Raw genomic sequence first — 21307 nt, 5'->3', positions numbered from 1 at the left:
ACACCCCATGCCCAACTTTATCAGCAAGTTCTATCATCTCTCCTTTAGAATATATTTAGAATTTGGTGAACTCTCACCATTACCATTATTATCCTGGTATACCATCATAGATAGCTTCCTTGGGATTATTACAGTAGCTTCTTAACTGATCTCCCTTGCTGTATCTATACATATCTTCTCAGTATAGCAGCCTGAGTGATTTTGTTAAAATGTAACTAATATCATGTTACTTTTTTTATTCAAAACCCTTCAGGAGCTTTGTAAGTCAAAATAGAAGTAGTGGCCTACAAGGCCTTCTAAAAGTGGAATCTCCCTCTATCCTCCATTCCCTCTCTGACCTTATCCCCTTACTCTCTCAAGTCCAGCCACACTTAGCCTCCTTGAAAATGCTAGGTGTCCTTCTCTTTCAAGGATTCTGTTTGTTTTCCTGTGCCTACAAGTCTTTTCCTGCAGATATTCTCATGCTTCCCTCCTTCACTTTTTTCAGGTCTTTACTCACCTGTCACCTTCTTCGTCCTTTCTTTGCCACCCTTTGTGCATTTGTTAGTATTTCCTTCTTTCCTTGTTTTATTTTTCTCCTTAGCACTTAAGTACACACACATTCTGCCATATAAACACATTACGCATAATATTTATTTACCACCTTTCTACTCTACGGGAATGTAATTTTAGTAAGGAGTATTTGTTGGTTTTGTATATTATTGTTTCCCCAGTGCCCAGAACTGCCGTCACATGGGAGGAATCCATAAATATTTGTTGAATGAAGGAATGAATTAAAGATATTTTGTTATAAATTTGTCTTATAAATTAGCAAGGAGCTCAGTAATTGAATTTTTTTCAGTAATTGAATTATAGCAAATCTAATACATTTTCACCTATTTCTTCTGTTGTATTGTCTTCTTTTTTAATGGGTGTATTATTTCTTATTTCCTCCAAGGAAATTAATTATAGTAATTTTGAAATTTTCTTCTGCTTCTTTTGCTGTTTCTGTTTTCCTTCTGGATCCTTTTTTGTTTTTGCTTTAATCTTCCAGTTCTCCATTGGATGCTTTTCCTCAAATAACTGGTGACCTTCTGTGTCTGTTTATACTTAAGAGTGAGGCACCAAAGAGGTGAGTAGCAGTTCTGTGTGTTTGAGCATGGCTTTTTAGCTGGCGATTTTACATACTAGGGTGATGAGGTGATGAGTTTGCCTAAGTGGTAATCTTTTCTCTAGAGTTGTATCACTTTTTTCGGAGAGGAGTTCTGCTATCTTCCTGTGGAATGTGTTGCTTGCTGGTGCTCTGGACCAACAAGTGAAGGATACTGGGGACCTTACAGCTTAATATTTTAGAGTCTCACCTAATACTTTAGCTTTTGTAGTCATCACTGTGCCTGGTGTACCAAAGGCCGTATCTTTATTCAGTTTTTCCAAAGGACAAATTTTTATTTTTCTGTGTGTTGGATGGCTAATGTGGAACAAAGAAGGGTATTGGTTTTTGAGGAGGGACCGGGGAATTGAGTCTGTATATAGGCTTTCAGTGAGTTTTCCTGTTTTCAGTTTTGTGTCTCACCTCTGTTTTTGTGGTTTTATGTATTCTTCCTCTCCAAGTTGTGTAGGTGAATGTGCTCACTTTTCCTAAGTATCCTACCAACACATCTCTTTCCCAAGCTCTGAACTTAGACTATATCTCCTCTGCTCTGCTGTCTTGTAAAAGGCCTGATGTAGATTTTCATTTTATCTCACATCCCATATTCTTCCTCTTTTTACTGTTCTCAGCTTAAAGATAATTTAAAAATAAAATAATCTTATTTATTTAAAAAAAGACTTTATTTACTTATTTCAGATAGAGAGTGAGAGAGAGGAGGGGAGGGGCAGAGGGAGAAGCAGACAGAAGATGTGGGGCTTCATTCCAGGACCCTGGGATCTGACCTGAGCTAAAGACAGACACTCGACTGACTGAGCCACCAGGCACCCCAAGTAAAATACTATTTATTTATTTATTTATTTATTTATTTATTTATTTATTTATTTAATTTATTTTTTAATAGATATTTATTTATTTATTCATGAGAGACACACACAGAGAGAGAGGCAGAGACATAGGCAGAGAGAGAAGCAGGCTCCATGCAGGGAGCCCAATGCGGCACTTGATCCTGGAACTCCAGGATCCTGGAGTGTGTCTCTCATGAGACAGCCAGAGATCCAGGCCCTGAGCCACCCAGGCATCCCTAAAATACTCTTTTTAAATGATAAACTTACTACCTAATAGTACTGATACTTGAGAACAAAAATCGCAAATAAAAATGTATTAGGAAATTGATTATGGAATGGGTGTCCACACAGGAAAAAATATTTACAAGTAGCCAGTTGTCCTCTAGCTATAGAACAAAATTTATATTATAGCCATTGAATCCTAGATATCTAAGAGATCTTAGAGGTTATTTAATCCAAAGCTCACATTTATAGAGTCCTTACCATATGTTTGATACTGTGCTATGTGCTTGATATACATTATCTCATTTAATCTACACAAACTTTCTGACGTAGGTACTGTTATCCTTTTATACAATTGAGGAACCTACTTACAAAGGTTCAGTAACCTTCAAGGTCACAACTAATAAATGGTAGTGCTGAAATTCAAACCTCAGACGGACAGTTCAACTTTGAGAATATGTGCTCATATACACGATTTTTTATAGTCTTCAATTTATACATCAATCCACATGGTCTAGACAGTTGACTGACTATTCTTCATTTCAGCTAATGGTGAGCCAATTATTTTCCTTGGAAGTCTTTTCAATTTTTGGACAGATCTTTATTGTTAAAAAAGCACTTCTTATATTGAGTTGGAATCATTCTCTATGTAACTTTTACTCCTTCATCTCAGAAAGCAAGAGAATAAGTTGTCTTTGTTTTCTAGAACAAACATACCCATTTTCTTCAATGGTACACAATTTCTCATACCCATTACTATTTTGGTAAATGTCTTTCTGTAAACAACTTAGTGTGTCAGGTTTATTTTTTAATTTTTATTTATTATTATTATTTTTAAAAGATTTTTATTCATGAGAGACACACAGAGAGAGGCAGAGACATAGGCAGAGGGAGAAGCAGGCTTTCCTGCAAGGAGCCTGATGCAGGACTTGATCCTGGGATCCTAGGATCACAACCCGAGCTGAAGGCAGATGCTCAACCACTGAGCTACCCAGGCGCCCCATGTGTCAGGTTTATGTTCATGATTATATTTCTCCTTCCTCCTAGTTCTGTATTCTCCAAGTGAAATCTGAGGGATATTTTTCTTTCATAGGTCTTTTTTACTTCTAGGATTTAATGATTAGAACTCTGATTTCTTTCTTTTTTTTAAAAAATATTTTATTTATTTATTCATGAGAGACACAGAGAGAGGCAGAGACACAGGCAGAGAGAGAAGCAGGCTCCATGCAGGAAGCCTGATGTGGAACTCAATCCTGGGTCTCCAGAATCATGGCCTGGGCAAGGCAGGCGCCAAACCACTGAGCCACCCAGGTGTCCCCTCTGATTTCTTTTAAAATCTTTAGGGCTAATTGTTAGTTGGGAAGACATGAAATGGATATTAAAGATAAATGACTGTAAAAATATATTTAGTAAATGCCAGAAAACTAATAGTGTAATAATAATGGCAGGAATAATAGCCAAAATATATTAGATTATCATATTAGGCCAGGTAATCTTTTGAGTATTTTACATACATTAACTGATTTAATCCTCACAACAACTTTGTGACATAGATTCTATCAATACTGACATTTTATAGCTGAACGAAAATGAGATAGTTTAGTTAAGTAACTTGCTCAGGGTCATATAGTTTGTACGTATTAGCCAGGTTTTGAGCAGAGACTAATTAGTGTTCCATAGTCCATATCTGTAATCATTGTGCTACACTAGACAAATCTGCAGGACTTTGGAGAAAAGAATAATCACTTCAGCATGAGGTAATTGTCAGTGAACTTGGGCTTTAGCTTTGGGGAGTGATTGAGTTTGTATGATCAGAAAGGAAGTATGAAGGGCAGTTAGAAGACAGGAACATCATGAGCAGAAACATTACAGTAGAATATTATGGAGTGTTTATGGTAGAATGTCATGAGTTTGATTGTTTAATGTGGCTAACATGGGCCTGGGTGATCTGGCTCTTATATACCAATCATTCTTCCTCTTTTCCTCTACCCTTGAGCCACACAAGCCTTCTTTTTGTTCTTTGAACATGCTAAGTGTACTGGCCTCCTAGGCCTTCCTGCTAGCTGGTTTTCCTAGCTGGAGTGCTCTTTCCTTAGAATTCTAATGTGTGATTACTTATCATCATTTGGGTCTCAACTTGGCCTTTTCTGACCATACAACCTACAGAAGCCTTCCTATCCTTTCTTATCACATTGCCCTGTTTTATTTTTATCAGGGTTCTCCTCTCTGAATGGTGTGCAAGTACCATTAGTTACCTGTTCAATATCCACCTCTTTTTTTTTTTTTTTTTTTTGCTAAGAGAATCCTGCTTTTATTTGGGGTAACAGTGTGCCCAAATATTCACTTTTCTTGGTTTCCCTTGTATTTAAGCACAGTTTGGCCAGTAAAATATAACTGGATATGTACTGAAAGTATCTGGGAAAAATTTTGCTCTTCTGATAAAATGGGTAGATTTAGATGTGGTTCTGTCACTCCCCTTGTATCTACCTGCCCCCCCCGCCCTGAATGTGAACTCAATACCTGGGGGTGTCAGCAGTATTTTGTGATCACAAGGGAAAGGCCAAGAGAATTGTAGGAACTACTTGACATCAAGGAACCAAAGCTAGCAATGTCAGACTTTTTGTTGTGATAAAGCCATTGTTGTATTTTATTTTATTTTACTTTTTGTCAGTTGGCAACAAAAACCATTACTAATTAATAAAGATGATGTTACTAATGATAGAAGCCTAGCGAAGTCTAGAAGGGAGCTCATTTTGGGAGGCAGAAATGATCATGAATTTGAGTTGATATCGCAGCATGCCTCCATTACTGTAGGAGGCAGTATAATATAGTAGTTGTAACATACCAGGCTGCTTAAGTTTAAATCCTGGCTCTGTGAGACACTAGCTATGTGAACTTGTACAAGTCACCTAACCACTCAGTATTTTTTAGTTCCCTCAAATGTAAAATATGGATAATACGGATAATAACATTTCTCTAGCAGAGAAATGGTTGAAACTGAGCATAGATAATATTTTTAAGAGATACTATAGAATATATAAAGATAAAGGATCAGTAATTAATATCTGCATTTTGGGATGTAGGAATAAGTCGAGTCAATGGAGGAGATTTTATTTATTTATTCATGAGAGACACAGAGAGAGGCAGAGACGTAGGCAGAGGAAGAAGCAGGCTCCCTCCAGGGAGCCCAGTGTGGGACTCGATCCCAGGACCTGGAATCACCACCTGAGCCAAAGGCAGATGCTCAACCACTGAGCCACGCAGGCGCCCCTGACTTTAGAACTTAACCACTACATAAAATGTAGCTCCACTGTGAATATAGGTCTAGACTGCTCTGTACTGGGTATAATTGTACATGTGTGGTAGCAGAGGCTAGAGGTAAACGTTTGGCCTGGGGAGAAGAGGTCATCTCCTGGTTCTTTTTTTTTTTTTTTAAATTAATTTCTTTATTCATGAAAGACACAGAGAGAGAGAGAGGCAGAGACACAGGCAGAGGGAGAAGCAGGCTCCATGCAGGGAGCCCGATGCGGGACTCGATCCCGGTCTCCAGGATCATGCTCTGGGCTGAAGGCAGCACTAAACCCCTGAGCCACCCGGGATGCCCTCATCTCCTGGTTCTATTTCTGTTCTCCCTACACCTACTAGCATTATGAAGAAATTGCTTAACTTCTGTCCTCCAGCTTTTTCCTTTGTAGATTTTGAAACCCATCAATGTAGCACATAGGAAAAATGTAATAAATATTATTTGACCTCTTGAAAAGTGATCTGCCTTTTAGATAATAAAGGCACTTCAGTCTTTGACTATGTTATTAAAATAGAACAGAGGACTTGCCTATTTTAAAATTATTGTTGAGCAAATCACTGAATCCCCTTTTGAAAAGCAACTATGAGATAGTTACTGAGTTTACTCAGTTATCTTAAATTTAAAAAAAAAAATTGTTTTCTCCTAACTATCCAAGAAATATATGTTAGAAAGTTTGGAAATTAGAAATATAAAAAAAATACCACTAAGTCTTTCATTCACAGATAACTTAATATTTTGTTGTATATCCTTCTAATCTTTTGAAAATATGTATTTAAAATGATTTTATCCTGAGATTAAGTTTTACATGTGGCTTTATATCGTTTTTTCTTTTAACATTATATAATAAATATTTTCCCAAGTTTACCTCTGAAACTAATAATACATTATGTTAATTAATTAAAATTAAATTAACATTTAAAAAAAAATTAAAAATATCTCCACAACAAAAAAAGAAAAATATTTCTCAAAGTTATTAACTTTTGTTATCTTTTGTGTAGTATATCAATTGATAATAGCCTATGTAATATAGGTAACCTAGTTTAGAATTTTTTTTTCATGTAGATTTTATGTTATCCATCATGGAGGGACTTTAAGCTTAGTTTTGACTTCTAATATGAGAAAAAAAAAAAACTAAAGTTTTCACTTTTTTTTAAATTAATTTTTATTTATTTATGATAGTCACACAGAGAGAGAGAGAGAGAGGCAGAGACACAGGCAGAGGGAGAAGCAGGCTCCATGCACCGGGAGCCCGACGTGGGAATTGATCCTGGGTCTCCTGGATTAGGCCCTGGGCCAAAGGCAGGCGCCAAACTGCTGCGCCACCCAGGGATCCCTAAAGTTTTCACTTTTGATAGAAGTTTTTAGAATCAGATTTTCAAAGCAATGGTTATTCTTTTTAAAAAGAAAACAAGTCTGAAAAAATATTCTTAATAGGGTGCTTAGGAGCTAGGAAAAGTGTTTAAAAGCATGTTGCAAGTGACACCCTAATATTCCAATAATTCCTTATTTATCTCTTTTTATTGTTGCTGCTGTTGCTGTTAAATCATCTTGGGAAAGTAATTTAAGTCCTTTGAGGCTCAATTTTCCCATTTATAAAATGAGAGTAAGCTAAATAATTTCTAAAATTTCCTTTGGCATTCCATATTTATATGTCCTAAAATTATTTCTTCCCTGCCATATCATGTTTAGGTACTGATAGGTTATCATTTACCTTACTGCTGAACTCACTTGTCCTTTAATATACATTTTAAAAATAGGCTTTATTTTTTTAGAGCAGTTTTAGTTTCATAGCAAAATTGAGGGAAAAATACAGAAAGTTTCTATATACTCCCTTCCCCCATCAACATCTCCCACTAGACATATATTCTTTTTTTTTTTAGACATAATTCTAATTGATGAACCTACATTGGACACATCATTATTATCATTCAAAGTCTATAGTCTACATTAGGGTTCACTCTTGACATTATATACTCTCTGGGTTTGGAAAGATGTATAATGATGTGTAGCTATCATTATTGTATCATACAGAATAGTTTTCCTGCCTTAAAAATTATTTGTACTCCACCTGCTTATCTCTCCCTTTCTATTAATCTCTGGCAACCACTAGTCTCTTACTACCTCCATCATTTTGCCTTTTCCAGAACATCATATTGTTGGACTCTTACAGCAATATGTAATATGTAAGATTGTCTTCTTTCATTTAGTGATATGCTCTTAAGGTTCCTCCATGTTTTTTATGGCTTAATAGCTCATTTCTTATTAGTGCTGAGTAATATTCCATTGTCTGGATGTACCACAATTTATCCATTCAGCTACTAAAGGACATCTTTGTTACTTCCAATTTTTGGCAATTGTGAATAAAGCTGCTATAAATATCCATGTGCAAGTTTTTGTGTGGACATAACTTTCGATTTGAGTAAACCTTTAATATGTTTTTTCATTGATAATCTTTAAGAATATTTTAAGTAAATCACAAAAAATTAGAAAAACCATAATTCTCAAAGCCTAAATCAATAAATATGCATAAGGGGGCCTTACACTACAAGTCCATATGGAAAAAGTAGGTATATTTTATAATTAAAGGATAGAGGACCCCTTTCTGACATTTTGCCCTGGGTGAGATTTGAATCTTAGTTGCTGAGCCACTAATAAACCTAAATGACTTCTTTATTGATCTTGAAAGAAAAGATGAAGAGATGATAATATTAGCTTTGTTGTGCTGACTTGAAAATGATACAATGCCCATTAGATAATGGACTTTTACAAGTGACATTAAATGATATAAAATGACAACAATTTTGGACTGTATTCCAGCCATTGGCTGGAGATGAAAGAGGCCTGATCACATGCCAGCTTCCTCTGTCTTATTTTTATTTTCTGCACTTTTTCTTCTTTCTTCCTTTTTAAAAAATAGAATGTAAATAAAATAAATTTGACCAATATATACTTTAGGAGAGCCATATGAAATTATAGGTTACGATTTTCATTATATCTAGTTTTTCTAAGTACTTAATTGGTTTTACATGGTTCATTCCCATTCAATTAAAAAATGTATTTCATGTTAACTGTCTCATGGAAATATTTTAACATTGTATCTGTATGCTAGAGCTACCTTTTTATTTTAGCCATGTTTCAAGAGAATCTATAAATGCAATATATAAGAATTTGATGATCCTTCAGTTGAATATTGACATTTGGGAGAATTTAGTTTTTACCCCTGAAATTATCCTTTAGAAACAAGTTATAATTAATTGATCATGATTAATGATGTGTAAATGCTGTTGATATTTTTCAGCATTCTCCGTAATTCACATTAACTTTTCAGAATCCTTATAGGTCCTGGTTATCTATAGGAAACTTTGTTTCTATCAAAATGTCATTCAAAAAATTTTTATTCATTTTTAATGAAAATTGTTTTAATTTTTAAATAGAATTTGTTTAACAGAAAGATTTAAAGTGGTTTAGAATGGGTTGTTGGATTGTTAATGAATCCCAAATTGACAGAGGTTATAAAGGTGGTTGGTCTACCCACAAAATTCCAGGTATTTTTTTTTTTACTTCTGAATTATGTGGCTTTAGGAGGTAATACATAAGGTGTGGATTATTACTATGCATAAGAATACTATTTTTCATGTTTACCAAATTATTGCAGAAATATTTTTTCAAATATGTGACTCTGAAAAGACTAAACAATTTTTAAAATAACTTTTTATATTGCTTTTGGTCAGTTTAACAATTATGAGGTAAGTTGCCCCATTTTGTAAAGGGCAGTCAGGTAATTTTGTCCAAGGTTTCATCAAGGTAAGTTGTAGAATTGAGATTAGAATGGATCTTCTGACTTAGTTTAATGATTTTTCTACTGTGTAATGGTACTAGTCTTTCACAATATTTTCCTATAGTCAGTGATACCATTTTGTTTTATTGTCTATTACTACCAAAAGAAGATAACTCTTGATTCTTCAGTAAACCTTTAAATTGGAAGGTGATTAGAAGACTTACTTTGAGAGGAGTAGGGTGGGAATGAATGTGCTTAATTTTTGATGGTCTGCTCTTAATGGAGCAGCAGATATTTAGCTATAAGTAAACTCTATAATGCTAATGAACTTTTTGTCTTTTAGCCAGAACAGTGAAACAGTGGTATGAATAATTATAAATGAGAAAAACTAACAAGAGAGATTCAGGATTAAAACATTAGATTTCCTCATGTGGTCCTACTAATGCACTCTTGCATCCAATAAGGGATTTTTCTGTACTTTTTGTTACAGATGCTGAAAATTTCTTCTAAGGAGAAATATCCCTTGTTTACTTTTGTAAATGGTCATTCCAGAGACTATGATTTTACATCTACTACAACCAATGAAGAAGACCTTTTCTCAGAGGATGAAAAGAAAAGATTAAAAAGATTTAGCACAGAAGAATTTGTCTTGCTCTAAAGATTAGCGTATTTGTGCTTGTTGAGAAGAATTCCTCTGAAGGGGGAACAATGAAAAGAAAAAAGTTTACTTGAAACTGGCTTATTTTCACACATATCTTAATTTTATATGTTCTTTTAAAAAAAAGAACATTTGGAGATACACAAGTTTTAAAGCTATTTTTCTGAAAGAGATTTAATGAATCTTTATTTCTAATATCAAGTGATTCTGGCTGCATTTCTATTTCCCAAAGATCTGCTAACAATAACTCTAACTTAATTGTAAGCCTTCCAGTTTTCAAATTCTTCCACCTGAGGCCACTAGTCTCTTGATGATTTTGTGATATAGGCCCCAAAATTGGGATCACCAAATAGGTTCAAAAGCTTCTATTTATACTAACAACCAGAAGACCAGAGAATGAATTTTTCAGTGCTGCAGAGCCTCCTGATATTAATCCAACCAAAGGATACTTATGGATGTATCTTGATATACTAAATAGCAATTGTTAGATGTGATATGCATATAATTATATATGTAGAATTGTGAGTTAATGTAATACTTAGCAATATGATTTTATAATGGCTCCTCATTTTGCTTCCTATCAAGCCTTCCCTGAGGAGTGAATATAAAGTATTGGTTTTCCCCAGAAATTTAAAGGTTATGTTATTAATAATAACTTCCAATCAAATCAGATAAAGGCAATTTTAAGATAGGAATAGTATTTGTTTCCTATCTCAAGAAATGGATTTTTATGGGAATTCTGCTTATTAAGGAGCTTTTAAATCTAAAGATAAGTACTAAGAAAGATAACGATAGATGTCCTCTATGTGATTTTTGCTATTTGTATGAATCAATGTAGTGGTGTTTAGAAGCTGAGACTATCTATAAGGTAAATCTACCTTAAGTGTATTATGTGTTACTGAAAGGCAAATTTGTGATATAGAAATATGAGTTATTATTCAGCCAGGATTATGTACTTTAATAAAGATGTGAGAACATAAAATATCTTTGTTTTGGTTTTAATAGGAGTATTTTAATCTTTAATTTGAAAAAAATCATTGTCTCATATGAAGTATATTTATTTATAATGAAGTCAAGTAATATTGTTTCTCTGTAAGCAAAATATTAACTTATTTTATGGAGCTTTCATGTTTCAGTGTGGAAAGGTGACTTACAAAGACATAAAATTGTGTATCATTTAAAGTCATTGATCTCTTCATTAGAAAGCCTATTTATTCAGGTTTAGAGTTGCATGCAAAACTAAAACAGAGAGGGCAGATTGCTTTAGTATGCCTGATGAGAAAAATCAGGTTTGGCATTTCTATGAGGACAGTTTATTGAATTGATATAAATGGCCTGAAATCTAAAATTTTCCTTTACTCCAGATAAAATCTGGACAAATTAAGTCCAGTACTAATTTTCCTAGAATGTCAAAGCAGTACAATAAAATAAGAAGCCAGTAGTATGCCTGATTTTATGTACTGCAGTTGTCTTGTCTAAATTATTGCAGTTTGTTCTTTATATACACCTGCAGTATTCACAGGATTTTACAACAAACACATCAAATGAGAGTACCTAAACCTTCAAATGAATCAGAACTGATTGTAAGTATTCTCTTACAAGACCTATATAAAAGTTTAGACTTATACTATTGCATTCTGTTATTTTCTCAGCATATTCAGGGATCATTTAAGTGGTTAATATTAGATGTGGCCAAAGTTGAGAGGAGGCAGAAACTTCCTTTACATTGAATTATACTGAAAATACTCAGAATGCTGTGCAGACAAAACAAACCAATCTTACAATACAGTCTTCCCTATGACTGAGAGTAAATGTGTACAAAATGATCAGCAATAGTATGCACATAAAAGTACTTAATACTGTGTATAGGGGATCCCTGGGTGGCTTGGCGGTTTAGCGCCTGCCTTCGGCCCAGGGCGTGATCCTGGAGTTCCAGGATCGAGTCCCACACCAGGCCCCTGCATGGAGCCTGCTTCTCCCTCTGCCTGTGTCTCTGCCTCTCTCTCTCACTCTGTCTCTCATGAATAAAAAAAATAAATAAATAATAATAATCTTAAAAAAAACTGTGTATAAATGAATGCATGGATTCATGAAAATTGAGATAGGCTGATTGATTTATCTTGCTTGTTAATGCAACTTCAGCTGAGAAACAGCCAAAAGTTGTGCTAATGTTTTATTGAAAATGTAGCAATAGAACCACATCATTAGATTTAGAATAGAGGTACCGTATATTCTGGTTTCAAACTTTGTTTTGAACACAGATTTCATTTCAAGTTCTAACAGCCAGAAAACTTGGTCAGTAAAGCTTATGGATGATCTCTTTCAGGTTGGAATAAAGGAAAGTAAAAAAAAAAAAAAAAAAAAAAAAAAAAGATACTAAGATGGGTATTCTGTTAGAATTATTATAGGAGGACCTTGCATTTGGACATCAATATTAAGATACTAGCTTTACCATTAACATTTCAGAAATGAATTTTTAAAATTCTTAATGTGACTTTTTGATGGTGAAGGTTTCTTTTCTCTCTTCCTCATAAGATTTGACACTTTGAATCCCCTTTTATCAATGTATTAACCACCAGCAGGCAATGTTGAGAGTCATTTGCTGAATGAGTGAATGAAGAGATCCTTTACAGTACAAGAATATCCAAAAGGATTTCCCCAAGGTATCCATTTTTCTGTTTTTATATTAAACTAACCCCATTAAATCTGTAGTAGTGAGAAGACAACTTTATAGAATTAAAAATTTAGGTCACTTTTGTGTTGTTAACCTTAGCATCATCCAAGGGCAAGCATATCTAAAAGTATATATGTTAATTCCATCTTGTTTCTAGAAGAATTAAATAAAACAGCAAAAATGACTTACTTGTATAATATATTGAGTGTTAGGTCAGAAATCTTAAATTTTTTAGAGATCTCTAGTTACTTTCTATCATTGCACGTGGAAAGCACTGTATTTCTGGTCAAATCCTACTAATCTAGTTCCCTTCCTCCCCCTTTTCTCTAATTATTTTGGAACTAGGAAAGTTTTATTTTCATGCTTTATCACAGGTCACCTTCAATAGCTTGCATTGTATACCTAAGTCTTTTAGACTATACATTCATATATAACCAAAAAAGCATACTCTAAGAATTTTCCAGGAACAGGAAACAAGAGGAAGAACAGATAATGAGAAAACACTTTGAAAATATTAAATAGCTATATGAATTTCCATTGAAATAGACACAGGGAAGAAACTAGAATTTTTTGTAAAAATAGAAGCAAGATATTCAGAATATATTGATAGAGGCAATTTCTTGAAAAGATTAAGGGATTGGCTATTTTCTATAAAAGAGTAAATTTCTTTCAAAAAAATTTTAGGAGAATAAATACTATGTATTATTTGTTATAGCCTCAATACCGCCAATCACCACAATTTAGTAGTAGTATATTCAGTTGAGCATTTAGACCAAATATCTTGAGATACTAAATAAGAAAGGTGAAACGTCAGACCAGAAAAAAATGGAAACATCTCATCCTATTCTAAAATATAATTTTTATATCATTTTATAGTTTGTATCTTAAAACTCAGTTTAGAAATCTTAAGCATTTTTGTGTGGTTTTCATGGTTATATAAAGACTTTCTCCTTGCCTATAAACTTTGAAAAATATTATATTTAGAGTCAGTATTGCAGACACATTTTTGAATTAGCATTTTCTTCTCTTTCTTTTTTATAGTCCTCCTCAGCATTATTGGTGGCAAGCAATGGCCCAAAACATTCACAACTACAGTTATAAAATTTCACTTATTCTCTCACAATAAGAAAAATATATTAAAAGTGGAGAATATGGGGATCCCTGGGTGGCTCAGCAGTTTAGCGCCTGCCTTCAGCCCAGGGTGTGATCCTGGAGTCCTAGGATCGAGTCCCACATCAGGCTTCCTGCATGGAGCCTACTTCTCCCTCTGCCTGTGTCTCTGCCTCTCTCTCTCTCTCTCTCTCTCTCTCTCTCTGGGTCTCTCATGAATAAATAAGTAAAATCTTTAAAACAAAAGTGGAGAATACATGTATGTTATTAGGTAGGAAGATTACTGTACTACTCTGTAACCAGTTCCTCCAGAAATTAGAAACTCAATCTTCATATATATATATATATATATATATATATATATATATATATATATATATAGTTGACATACAATATTATTTAGTTTCAGGGGCAAAACATAATGATTCAACATTTATATATTATGAAATAATCATTATGATAAAAATGTAGTTACCATCTACCATCATACAAAGTTAGTATAATATTGTTGACTATATGCCGTATGTTCTATACATTCCTGTGACTTGTTTTATAACTGGAATTTGTACCTCTTAATGCTCTTCACTTATTTTGCCACTTGCCCCTAACCCCTTTGCTCCAGCAACCACCTGTTTGTTTTCTGTATTTGTGAATATGTTTGTTTTGTTCATTTATTTTGTTTTTTAGATTCTACATCTAAGTGAAATCATGTGTTGTTCTCTGATATATATGCACACATATATATCACATTTTTATCCATTCATCTATTGATGGACACTTCCATATTTGGCTATTGTAAATAATGCTGTAGTGAACACAGGGGTGCATATAGCTTTTTTGGATTGGTGTTTTTGTTTTCTTTGGATAAATATCCAGGAGTGGAATTGCTAAGCTATATGATATTTCTATTTTTAATTTTTTGAGGAATTTCTATAGGGGCTGCACCAATGTATATTATGGGAAGGTTCCCTTTTCTCCATGTCTTCTCCAATGGTTGTTATTTTTTATATTTTTGATATTAGTCATTCTGACAGGTATGAGGTGATAATCTCATTGTGTCTTTTATTTGCATTACCCTGATAATTAACGATGTTGAGCACCTTTTCATATGCCTGTTGGCTACCTAGATGTCTTGGAAAAATGTTTATTCAGGTCCCTTGCCCACTTTTTAACTGGATTGTTTGTAGTTTTGGTGTTGAGTATATATATTGTGGATATTAACCCCTTATCAAGATATATTACTTGCAAATATTTTCTTCTATTCAGTAGGTTCCCTATTTGTTTTGTTGATAGTTTCCCTTCACTGTGCAAAAGCGTTTTAATTTGATGTAGTCCTGATTATTTATTTTTGCATTTGTTCTTGTTGCGTGATGATGAGACAAAGCCTTTTTTTTTTTTTTTTTTTTTGCTAAGACCAATGACCAAGATTTACTGCCTATGTTTTCTTTTAGGAGTTTATGACTTTAGTTCTTACATTTAGGTCTTTAATCCATTTTCAGTTTATTTTTGTATATAAGAAACTGGTCCAGTTTCATTCTTTTGCATGTAGCTATTCAGTTTTTCCAGCACCATTTATTGAAGAGACTGTCTTTTCCCCATTGTATGTTCTTGCCTTGATCATAGATTAATTGGCCATATAAGTGTGGATTTATTTCTGGACTCTCTATTCTGTTCCATTGTTCTGGGTTTCTGGTTTTGTTCCAGTACCATATATAGTTTTGATTACCACAGCTTTGTAGTATAGTTTGAAACCTCAGAGTATGATACTTCCTACTTTGTTTTTTCTTGATTGCTTTGGCTATTGGGGGTAGGTGCTTGGGCTATTGGGGCTGTGGTTTCATATAGATTTTAGGATTATTTGTTCTAGTTCTATGAAAAATACTACTGATAGGGATTGTGTTCAATCTGCAGATTGCTTTGGGTAGTATGGACAATGTTAATTCTCCCAATTCATGATTATGGTATATATTCCCATTTATTTGTGTAATCTTCTGTTTCTTTTATCAAAGTCTTATAGTTTTCAGAGGACAGGTCTTTTACCTTCTTGGTTAGATTTATTCCTAGGTATTTTATACTTTTTGATGTAATTGTAAATAGGATTGTTTTCTCAATTTCTCTTTATGATAGTTTGTTGTTAGCACATAGAAACACAACAAATTTCTGGATATTAGTTTTGTATCCTGCAACTTTGCTGAATTCATTTATTAGTTCCAGTAGTTTTTCTGGTGAAGTCCTTAGGGTTTTCAACATACAATATCATATCATCTGCAAATAGTAACAGTTTTATTTTTTCCTTACCACGTGGATGCCTTTTATTTCTTTTTCCTGACTGCTGTGTCGGAGATTCCCAGTACTATGTTGAATAAAAGTGACAAGAGTGGGCAGTCTTGTCTAGTTCCTGATCCTAGAGGAAAAGCTTTCAGCTTTTCACCGTTTCAGCTATGATGTTAGCTGGGGGTTTGTCACATAGCCTTTATTTATGTTGAGGTATGTTCCCTCTATACCCACTTTGTTGAGAGTGTTTATCATAAATGGATATTGGATTTTGTCAAATGCTTTTTCTGCATCTATTGAGATGACTATATGATTTTTATCTTTCATTTTGCTAATGTGGTACATCACATTGATTTGTGGATATTAAACCATCCTTGCATTCCTGGAATGATCTCACTTAATCATGGTGTATGATCCTTTGGATTTATTGTTAAATTTGGTTTACTAATATTTTGTTGAGGATTTTTGCATCTATATTCATGAGGGATGTTGGCCTGGAGAGAGAGAGAGAGAGAGAGACTCTCTCTTTGGCATTGGTATCAGGGTAATGCTGGTCTTGTAGAATGAATTGGGAAGTGTTCCTTTTCTATTTTTTTTGGAATAGTTTGAGAAGGATAGGTATTAACTCTTTAAGTGTTTGGTAGAGGGGCACTGAGTGGCTCAGTCAGTTAAGCATCTGACTTGATTTGAGCTCAGGTCATGATCTCAGGGTCATGGGATTGAACCCTGCACTGGGCTCCACGCTTGGTGTGGAGTCTGCATGAGATTCTCTCCTTCTTCTCTCTGCCCTCCCCCCCAATCAATCAACCCCCCCATCAATCATATTCATATAGATATATATAATTCATATATATATATATATAATCATATTATATATAATATGATTATATATATCTCTTAAAAAAATGTTTGGTAGAATTCACCTTTGAGGCCATCTGGTCCTGGACTTGTTTGCTGGCAGTTTGCTGATTATTGATTCAATTTCATTACCAGTAACTGGTCTGGTCAGTTTTTCTATTTCTTCTTAATTTAATGTTGGAAGACTGTATGTTTCTAGGAATTTATCTATTTCTTGTAGGTTGTCCAATTTGTTGCCATATACTTGTTTGTAGTAGTTCCTTGTAATCCTTTGTATTTCTGTGGTGTCAGTTGTAACTTTTCTTTGAGTTTTGATTTTGAGTCCTCCATAGTTTTGTTGACTTTTTCTTTTCCTTCTTTCCTTCCTTTCTTCTACTTTCCTTCCTTCTTCCATCTCTATTTATTTTCACTTTCTGATATTTAATATTTCCTTCCCTCTGCTAACTTTGGGCTTTATTTTTACTTCTTTTCTTGTTCCTTTAGTTGTAAGGTTAGATTATTTCAGATTTTTCTTATTTTTTGAGGTAGGCCTGTATTACTGTAAACTTCCGTCATAGAACTGCTTTGCTGTGACCCATAGATTTTGAAACATCATACTTCCATGCTCATTTATGTTTTCAGACACTTTTTATTTCCTCTTTGCTTTCTTCATTGACTTATTGGTTGCTTCGTAGTATGTTGGTTAGTCTCTACATGTTTGTATTTTTTCCAGTTTTTTTCCTTGTAATTGATTTCTAGTTTAAAAGCACTGTGGTTGGAAAAGATGGTTATGATTTCAATCTTAAATTTATTGAGACTTGTTTTGTGGCCTAACATGATCTGTCCTGGAGCATGTTCCATGGGCACTTGAAAATAATGTGTATTCTGCTATTTTTGGATGGAATGTTCTGTATTTATCTGGTAAGTCCATCTTGTCTCATGTGTTAGAGTCACTGTGTCCTTATGGATTTTTCTGTCAGTATCCATGATGCAAATGGGGTCTTAAAGTCACCTACTATTACTGTATTACTTTCATTTTCTCCCTTTTTGCCTATTAATACTTTCTTTATATATTTATGTGGTCTTAAGTTGGGTGCATAGGTATTTCCAACTTTATAGTCTCTTGTTGGATTGATCCCTTTTCATTATGTAATAAACCCTTCCTTCTTTGTCCCTTGTTACAGTCTTTGTTTTAAGGTCTGTTTTGCCTAAAAGAAGTAGTGCTACTACAGCTTTTTAAATGTTTTCAATTGCATTTGTATAGACTATCTTTTGTCATCTTTTTACTTTCAGTCTGTATGGGTCTTTTGGTCTGAAGTGATTCTCTTGTAGGTAACATATATATAGGTCTCTCTCTTTTTTTTTTTAAATCCATTTACTCATCCTGTGTCTTTTAATTGGAGCATTTCTTGATCTCTTCCCTTATAATATGATGATTTTCTTTAGTGTTATGCTTGGATTCCTTTCTCTTTATTTGTGTATCTATTAGGTCTTGGTTTGTGGTTACCATAAGAATCATATACAACATCCATTGTATACACCAGTCTCTTTTAAGTTGATGGTCATATAAGTTCGAACACATTTTCATATTTTTTGTATAAAAATCTCAGAATACTTATTTTTGTTTATTTAAAATTTTATTCATTTATTTGAGAGAGACAGAGAGAGAATATGAGCTGGGGGGAGTAGCAGAGAGAGAAGGAGAAGTAGACTCCATGTCAAGCAGGGAGCCCAATGACTCTGAGATCATGACCTGAGCTGAAGGCAGATGCTTAACTGACTGAGTCACCAGGCACCCGCCTTTGAATATTTTTTTGGTGATACATTAAAAAAAAAAGTTTTATTTATTGCAGAGAGGCATTGTGTGTGTGTATACATGAGTGGAGGGGGGTGGGCAGGCAGAATGAGTATTTTTGTATCCCTTGGATAAATACCTAGTAGTGCAGTTGCTGGATCGTAGGGTAGTTCTGTTTTTAACTTTTTGAGGAAACTGCATACTGTCACATTCTAAAAGCACTACATTTTCATTCTCCCTTCTCTGTTTTCTGTATGTCATATTTTTATCTTTTTATTGTGTGTATCCATTATCTAATTATTGTAAATATAATCAATTTGACTACTTTTGTCATTTTTTTTTAAAGATCTAATTGGCTTTATTCAATGATCCATGAATTGGGCAGCATTCCATCTAGCAAGTAGAAAGGTGCTACTCTTGTTTTCTAACCTTCATACTAACTTTACAAGTGGTTGATCCATATGTTTGCTTTTACCAGTGAGATTTTTCTTCTTTTATAAGTTTCTTACTTCTAGTTATTGGGGATCCCTGAGTGGCTCAGCGGTTTGGCGCCTGCCTTTGGCCCAGGGCATGATCCTGGAGTCCCGGGATCGAGTCCCGCGTTGGGCTCCCGGCATGGAGCCTGCTTCTCCCTCCTCCTGTGTCTCTGCCTCTCTCTCTCTGTGTCTATCATAAATAATAAATAAATAAATCTTAAAAAAATATTTTTTCTAACTTCTAGTTATGGCCTTTCCCACATTTCTTATAAATCTGGTTTAGAGTGATGAACTTTAACTTTTGTTTGCTTGGGAAACTCTTTACTTCTCCTTCAGTTCTGAATAATAATTTTCCCCAGTATTCTTGGTTGTACGTTTTTTTCCTTTCCTTTTTTTTTTTTTAAAGATTTATTTTATTTATTTTTATTCATGATAGACATAGAGAGAGAGAGAGGCAGAGACACAGGCAGAGGGAGAAGCAGGCTCCATGCCAGGAGCCTGATGTGGGACTTGATCCCAGGACTCCAGGATTGCACCCTGGGCCAAAGGCAGGCGCCAAACCACTGAGCCACCCAGGGATCCCCTTTTCCTTTCCATACTTTGAATATATCATGCCACTGTCTTCTGGCCTACAAAGTTTCTGCTGAAAAATCAGCCAATAGTTTTATGGTTGTTCCCTTGCATAATTAGTTGCTTTTCTCTTGCTCCTTTTAAGAGTCTTTAATTTTTAACATTTTCATTATGATGTGTCTTGGTGTGGATCTCTTTGGGTTCATATTGTTTGGGGCTCTCTGTACTTCTTGAACCTGGATGTCTGTTTCCTTTCCCAAGTTAGGGAGCTTCTCAGCTAATAATTCTTCAAATAAGTTTTCTGCCCCTTTCACTCTCTGCTCTCCTTCTGGGACCCCTGTAACATGAATGTTAGTATGGTTAGTGTTGTTCTTGAGGTCCCTTAAACTATCCTCATTAACATTTTTTTTGCTTTTTAGGTTGGATAATTTCATTACCCTATCTTCCAGATCACTCATTCTTATGCATCTTCTAATCTGCTGTTGATTCTCTCTAGTGTATTTTTCATTCAGTTATTATATTCAGTGCTGATTTAAAAAATACATATCTTCTATTTCTGTTGAAGTTCTCACTGTGTCCATCCATTCTTCTGAATTTGGTGAGTAACTTTCAGACCATTACTTTGAACTTTTTTTCAGTAGTTTGCTTAGCTCCACTTTTAGTTTTTTCTGAGGTTTTGTCTTATTCTTTCATTTGGAACATATTCCTCTCTCCTCATTAATCCTGACTTTCTATTAGGTAGATCAGCTACATTTCCTGGTCTTAAAGGAGTGGCCTTATATAGGTGTTCTGTGGGGCCTAGACATGAAATCACTCCTGGTGACCCAAACCAGGCACTTTGAGGGTGTCTTCTGTGTAGACTGCATGCACACTCTTGTGGCTGGCTGAGACTGCCTTGGGTGCACTTGCGGGCAGGGCTTGACCCAATGTGGCTTCCTGCAAGGCCTGGCCACTACTCTTATGGGCTTGTAGGTGAGCAGGACTATCCTTCCGTTGTGGGACAGGAGCTGCTTTGGAGGGATGCCAGTCAGGGCAGGCAGGTTGGCGGGGTGGGTCTGCAAAGGAATGCCAGGGCAGGGTGAATGGTGCTAGCAAGATAGATGTTGAGTGTCAGAACTGGTAGCCACCAATGTTGGCCTAGGTAGCCTCCTAGGCCTCCTAGCCTCCAAGAAAAATGGCACTTACCAATGCTTCCATTTCCAGAGAAATTTCCTACAGATTCTTTCCCCTCTAGCACTTGCCCTAAAATTAGTCAGTAAATCTTCATGTATAACCCAGGCACTTTTCAAACTGCTGCCTCTGGATCTTAGAATGAGTTTGTGCATGGACCCTTTAAGAGCAGTCTTGATTTCCTATAGCCTTCTGGCTCTCCTGAAGTTAAGCCCCACTGATTTTCAAAGCTAGATGCATGGAGGCTTGTCTCTCTGGTACAGGTCCCCAGGGTGGGTGGTGCCTAATGTAGGGCTTGAACCCCTCACTCCTTGAGGACCTCTGCACTTGTGATATCCTTCCATTTGTGGGTTGCCATATTGGGGTTGTGGATCCCGACCAGACTGTGTCTCTGCCCCTACTACCCTTCTTGATATGGTCTTTTTTTTCATGTCTTTAGCCATGGAAAAGCTGTTTTTCCAGTCT

At 34.9% G+C, this 21307-nt stretch overlaps 1 protein-coding gene across 5 annotated transcripts in view; it reads left to right on the top strand.

The window, feature by feature from the left end:
• ATG4C (autophagy related 4C cysteine peptidase) overlaps nucleotides 1-10920 on the top strand; it is an 85360-nt gene extending 74440 nt beyond the window's left edge. For 2 of the 5 annotated variants that reach the window (XM_038537325.1, XM_038537324.1), the window contains one exon: nucleotides 9769-10920. In XM_038537325.1, the coding sequence (XP_038393253.1) occupies nucleotides 9769-9936 (168 nt within the window). In that variant the 3' untranslated portion in view covers nucleotides 9937-10920. Of the gene's footprint in view, nucleotides 1-1033; nucleotides 1112-9768 lie in introns of all 5 variants that reach the window. The other 3 variants (XM_038537322.1, XM_038537323.1, XM_038537326.1) reach the window with 2 other exon arrangements.
• The last annotated feature ends 10387 nt before the right edge of the window (nucleotides 10921-21307 follow it).

Source organism: Canis lupus, chromosome 5 (genome assembly GCF_011100685.1).
Source record: "Canis lupus familiaris isolate Mischka breed German Shepherd chromosome 5, alternate assembly UU_Cfam_GSD_1.0, whole genome shotgun sequence".
NCBI lineage: Eukaryota > Metazoa > Chordata > Mammalia > Carnivora > Canidae > Canis > Canis lupus.
Note: the sequence above shows the minus strand (reverse complement) of the source record. Positions and strands in the feature narration are given on the sequence as shown.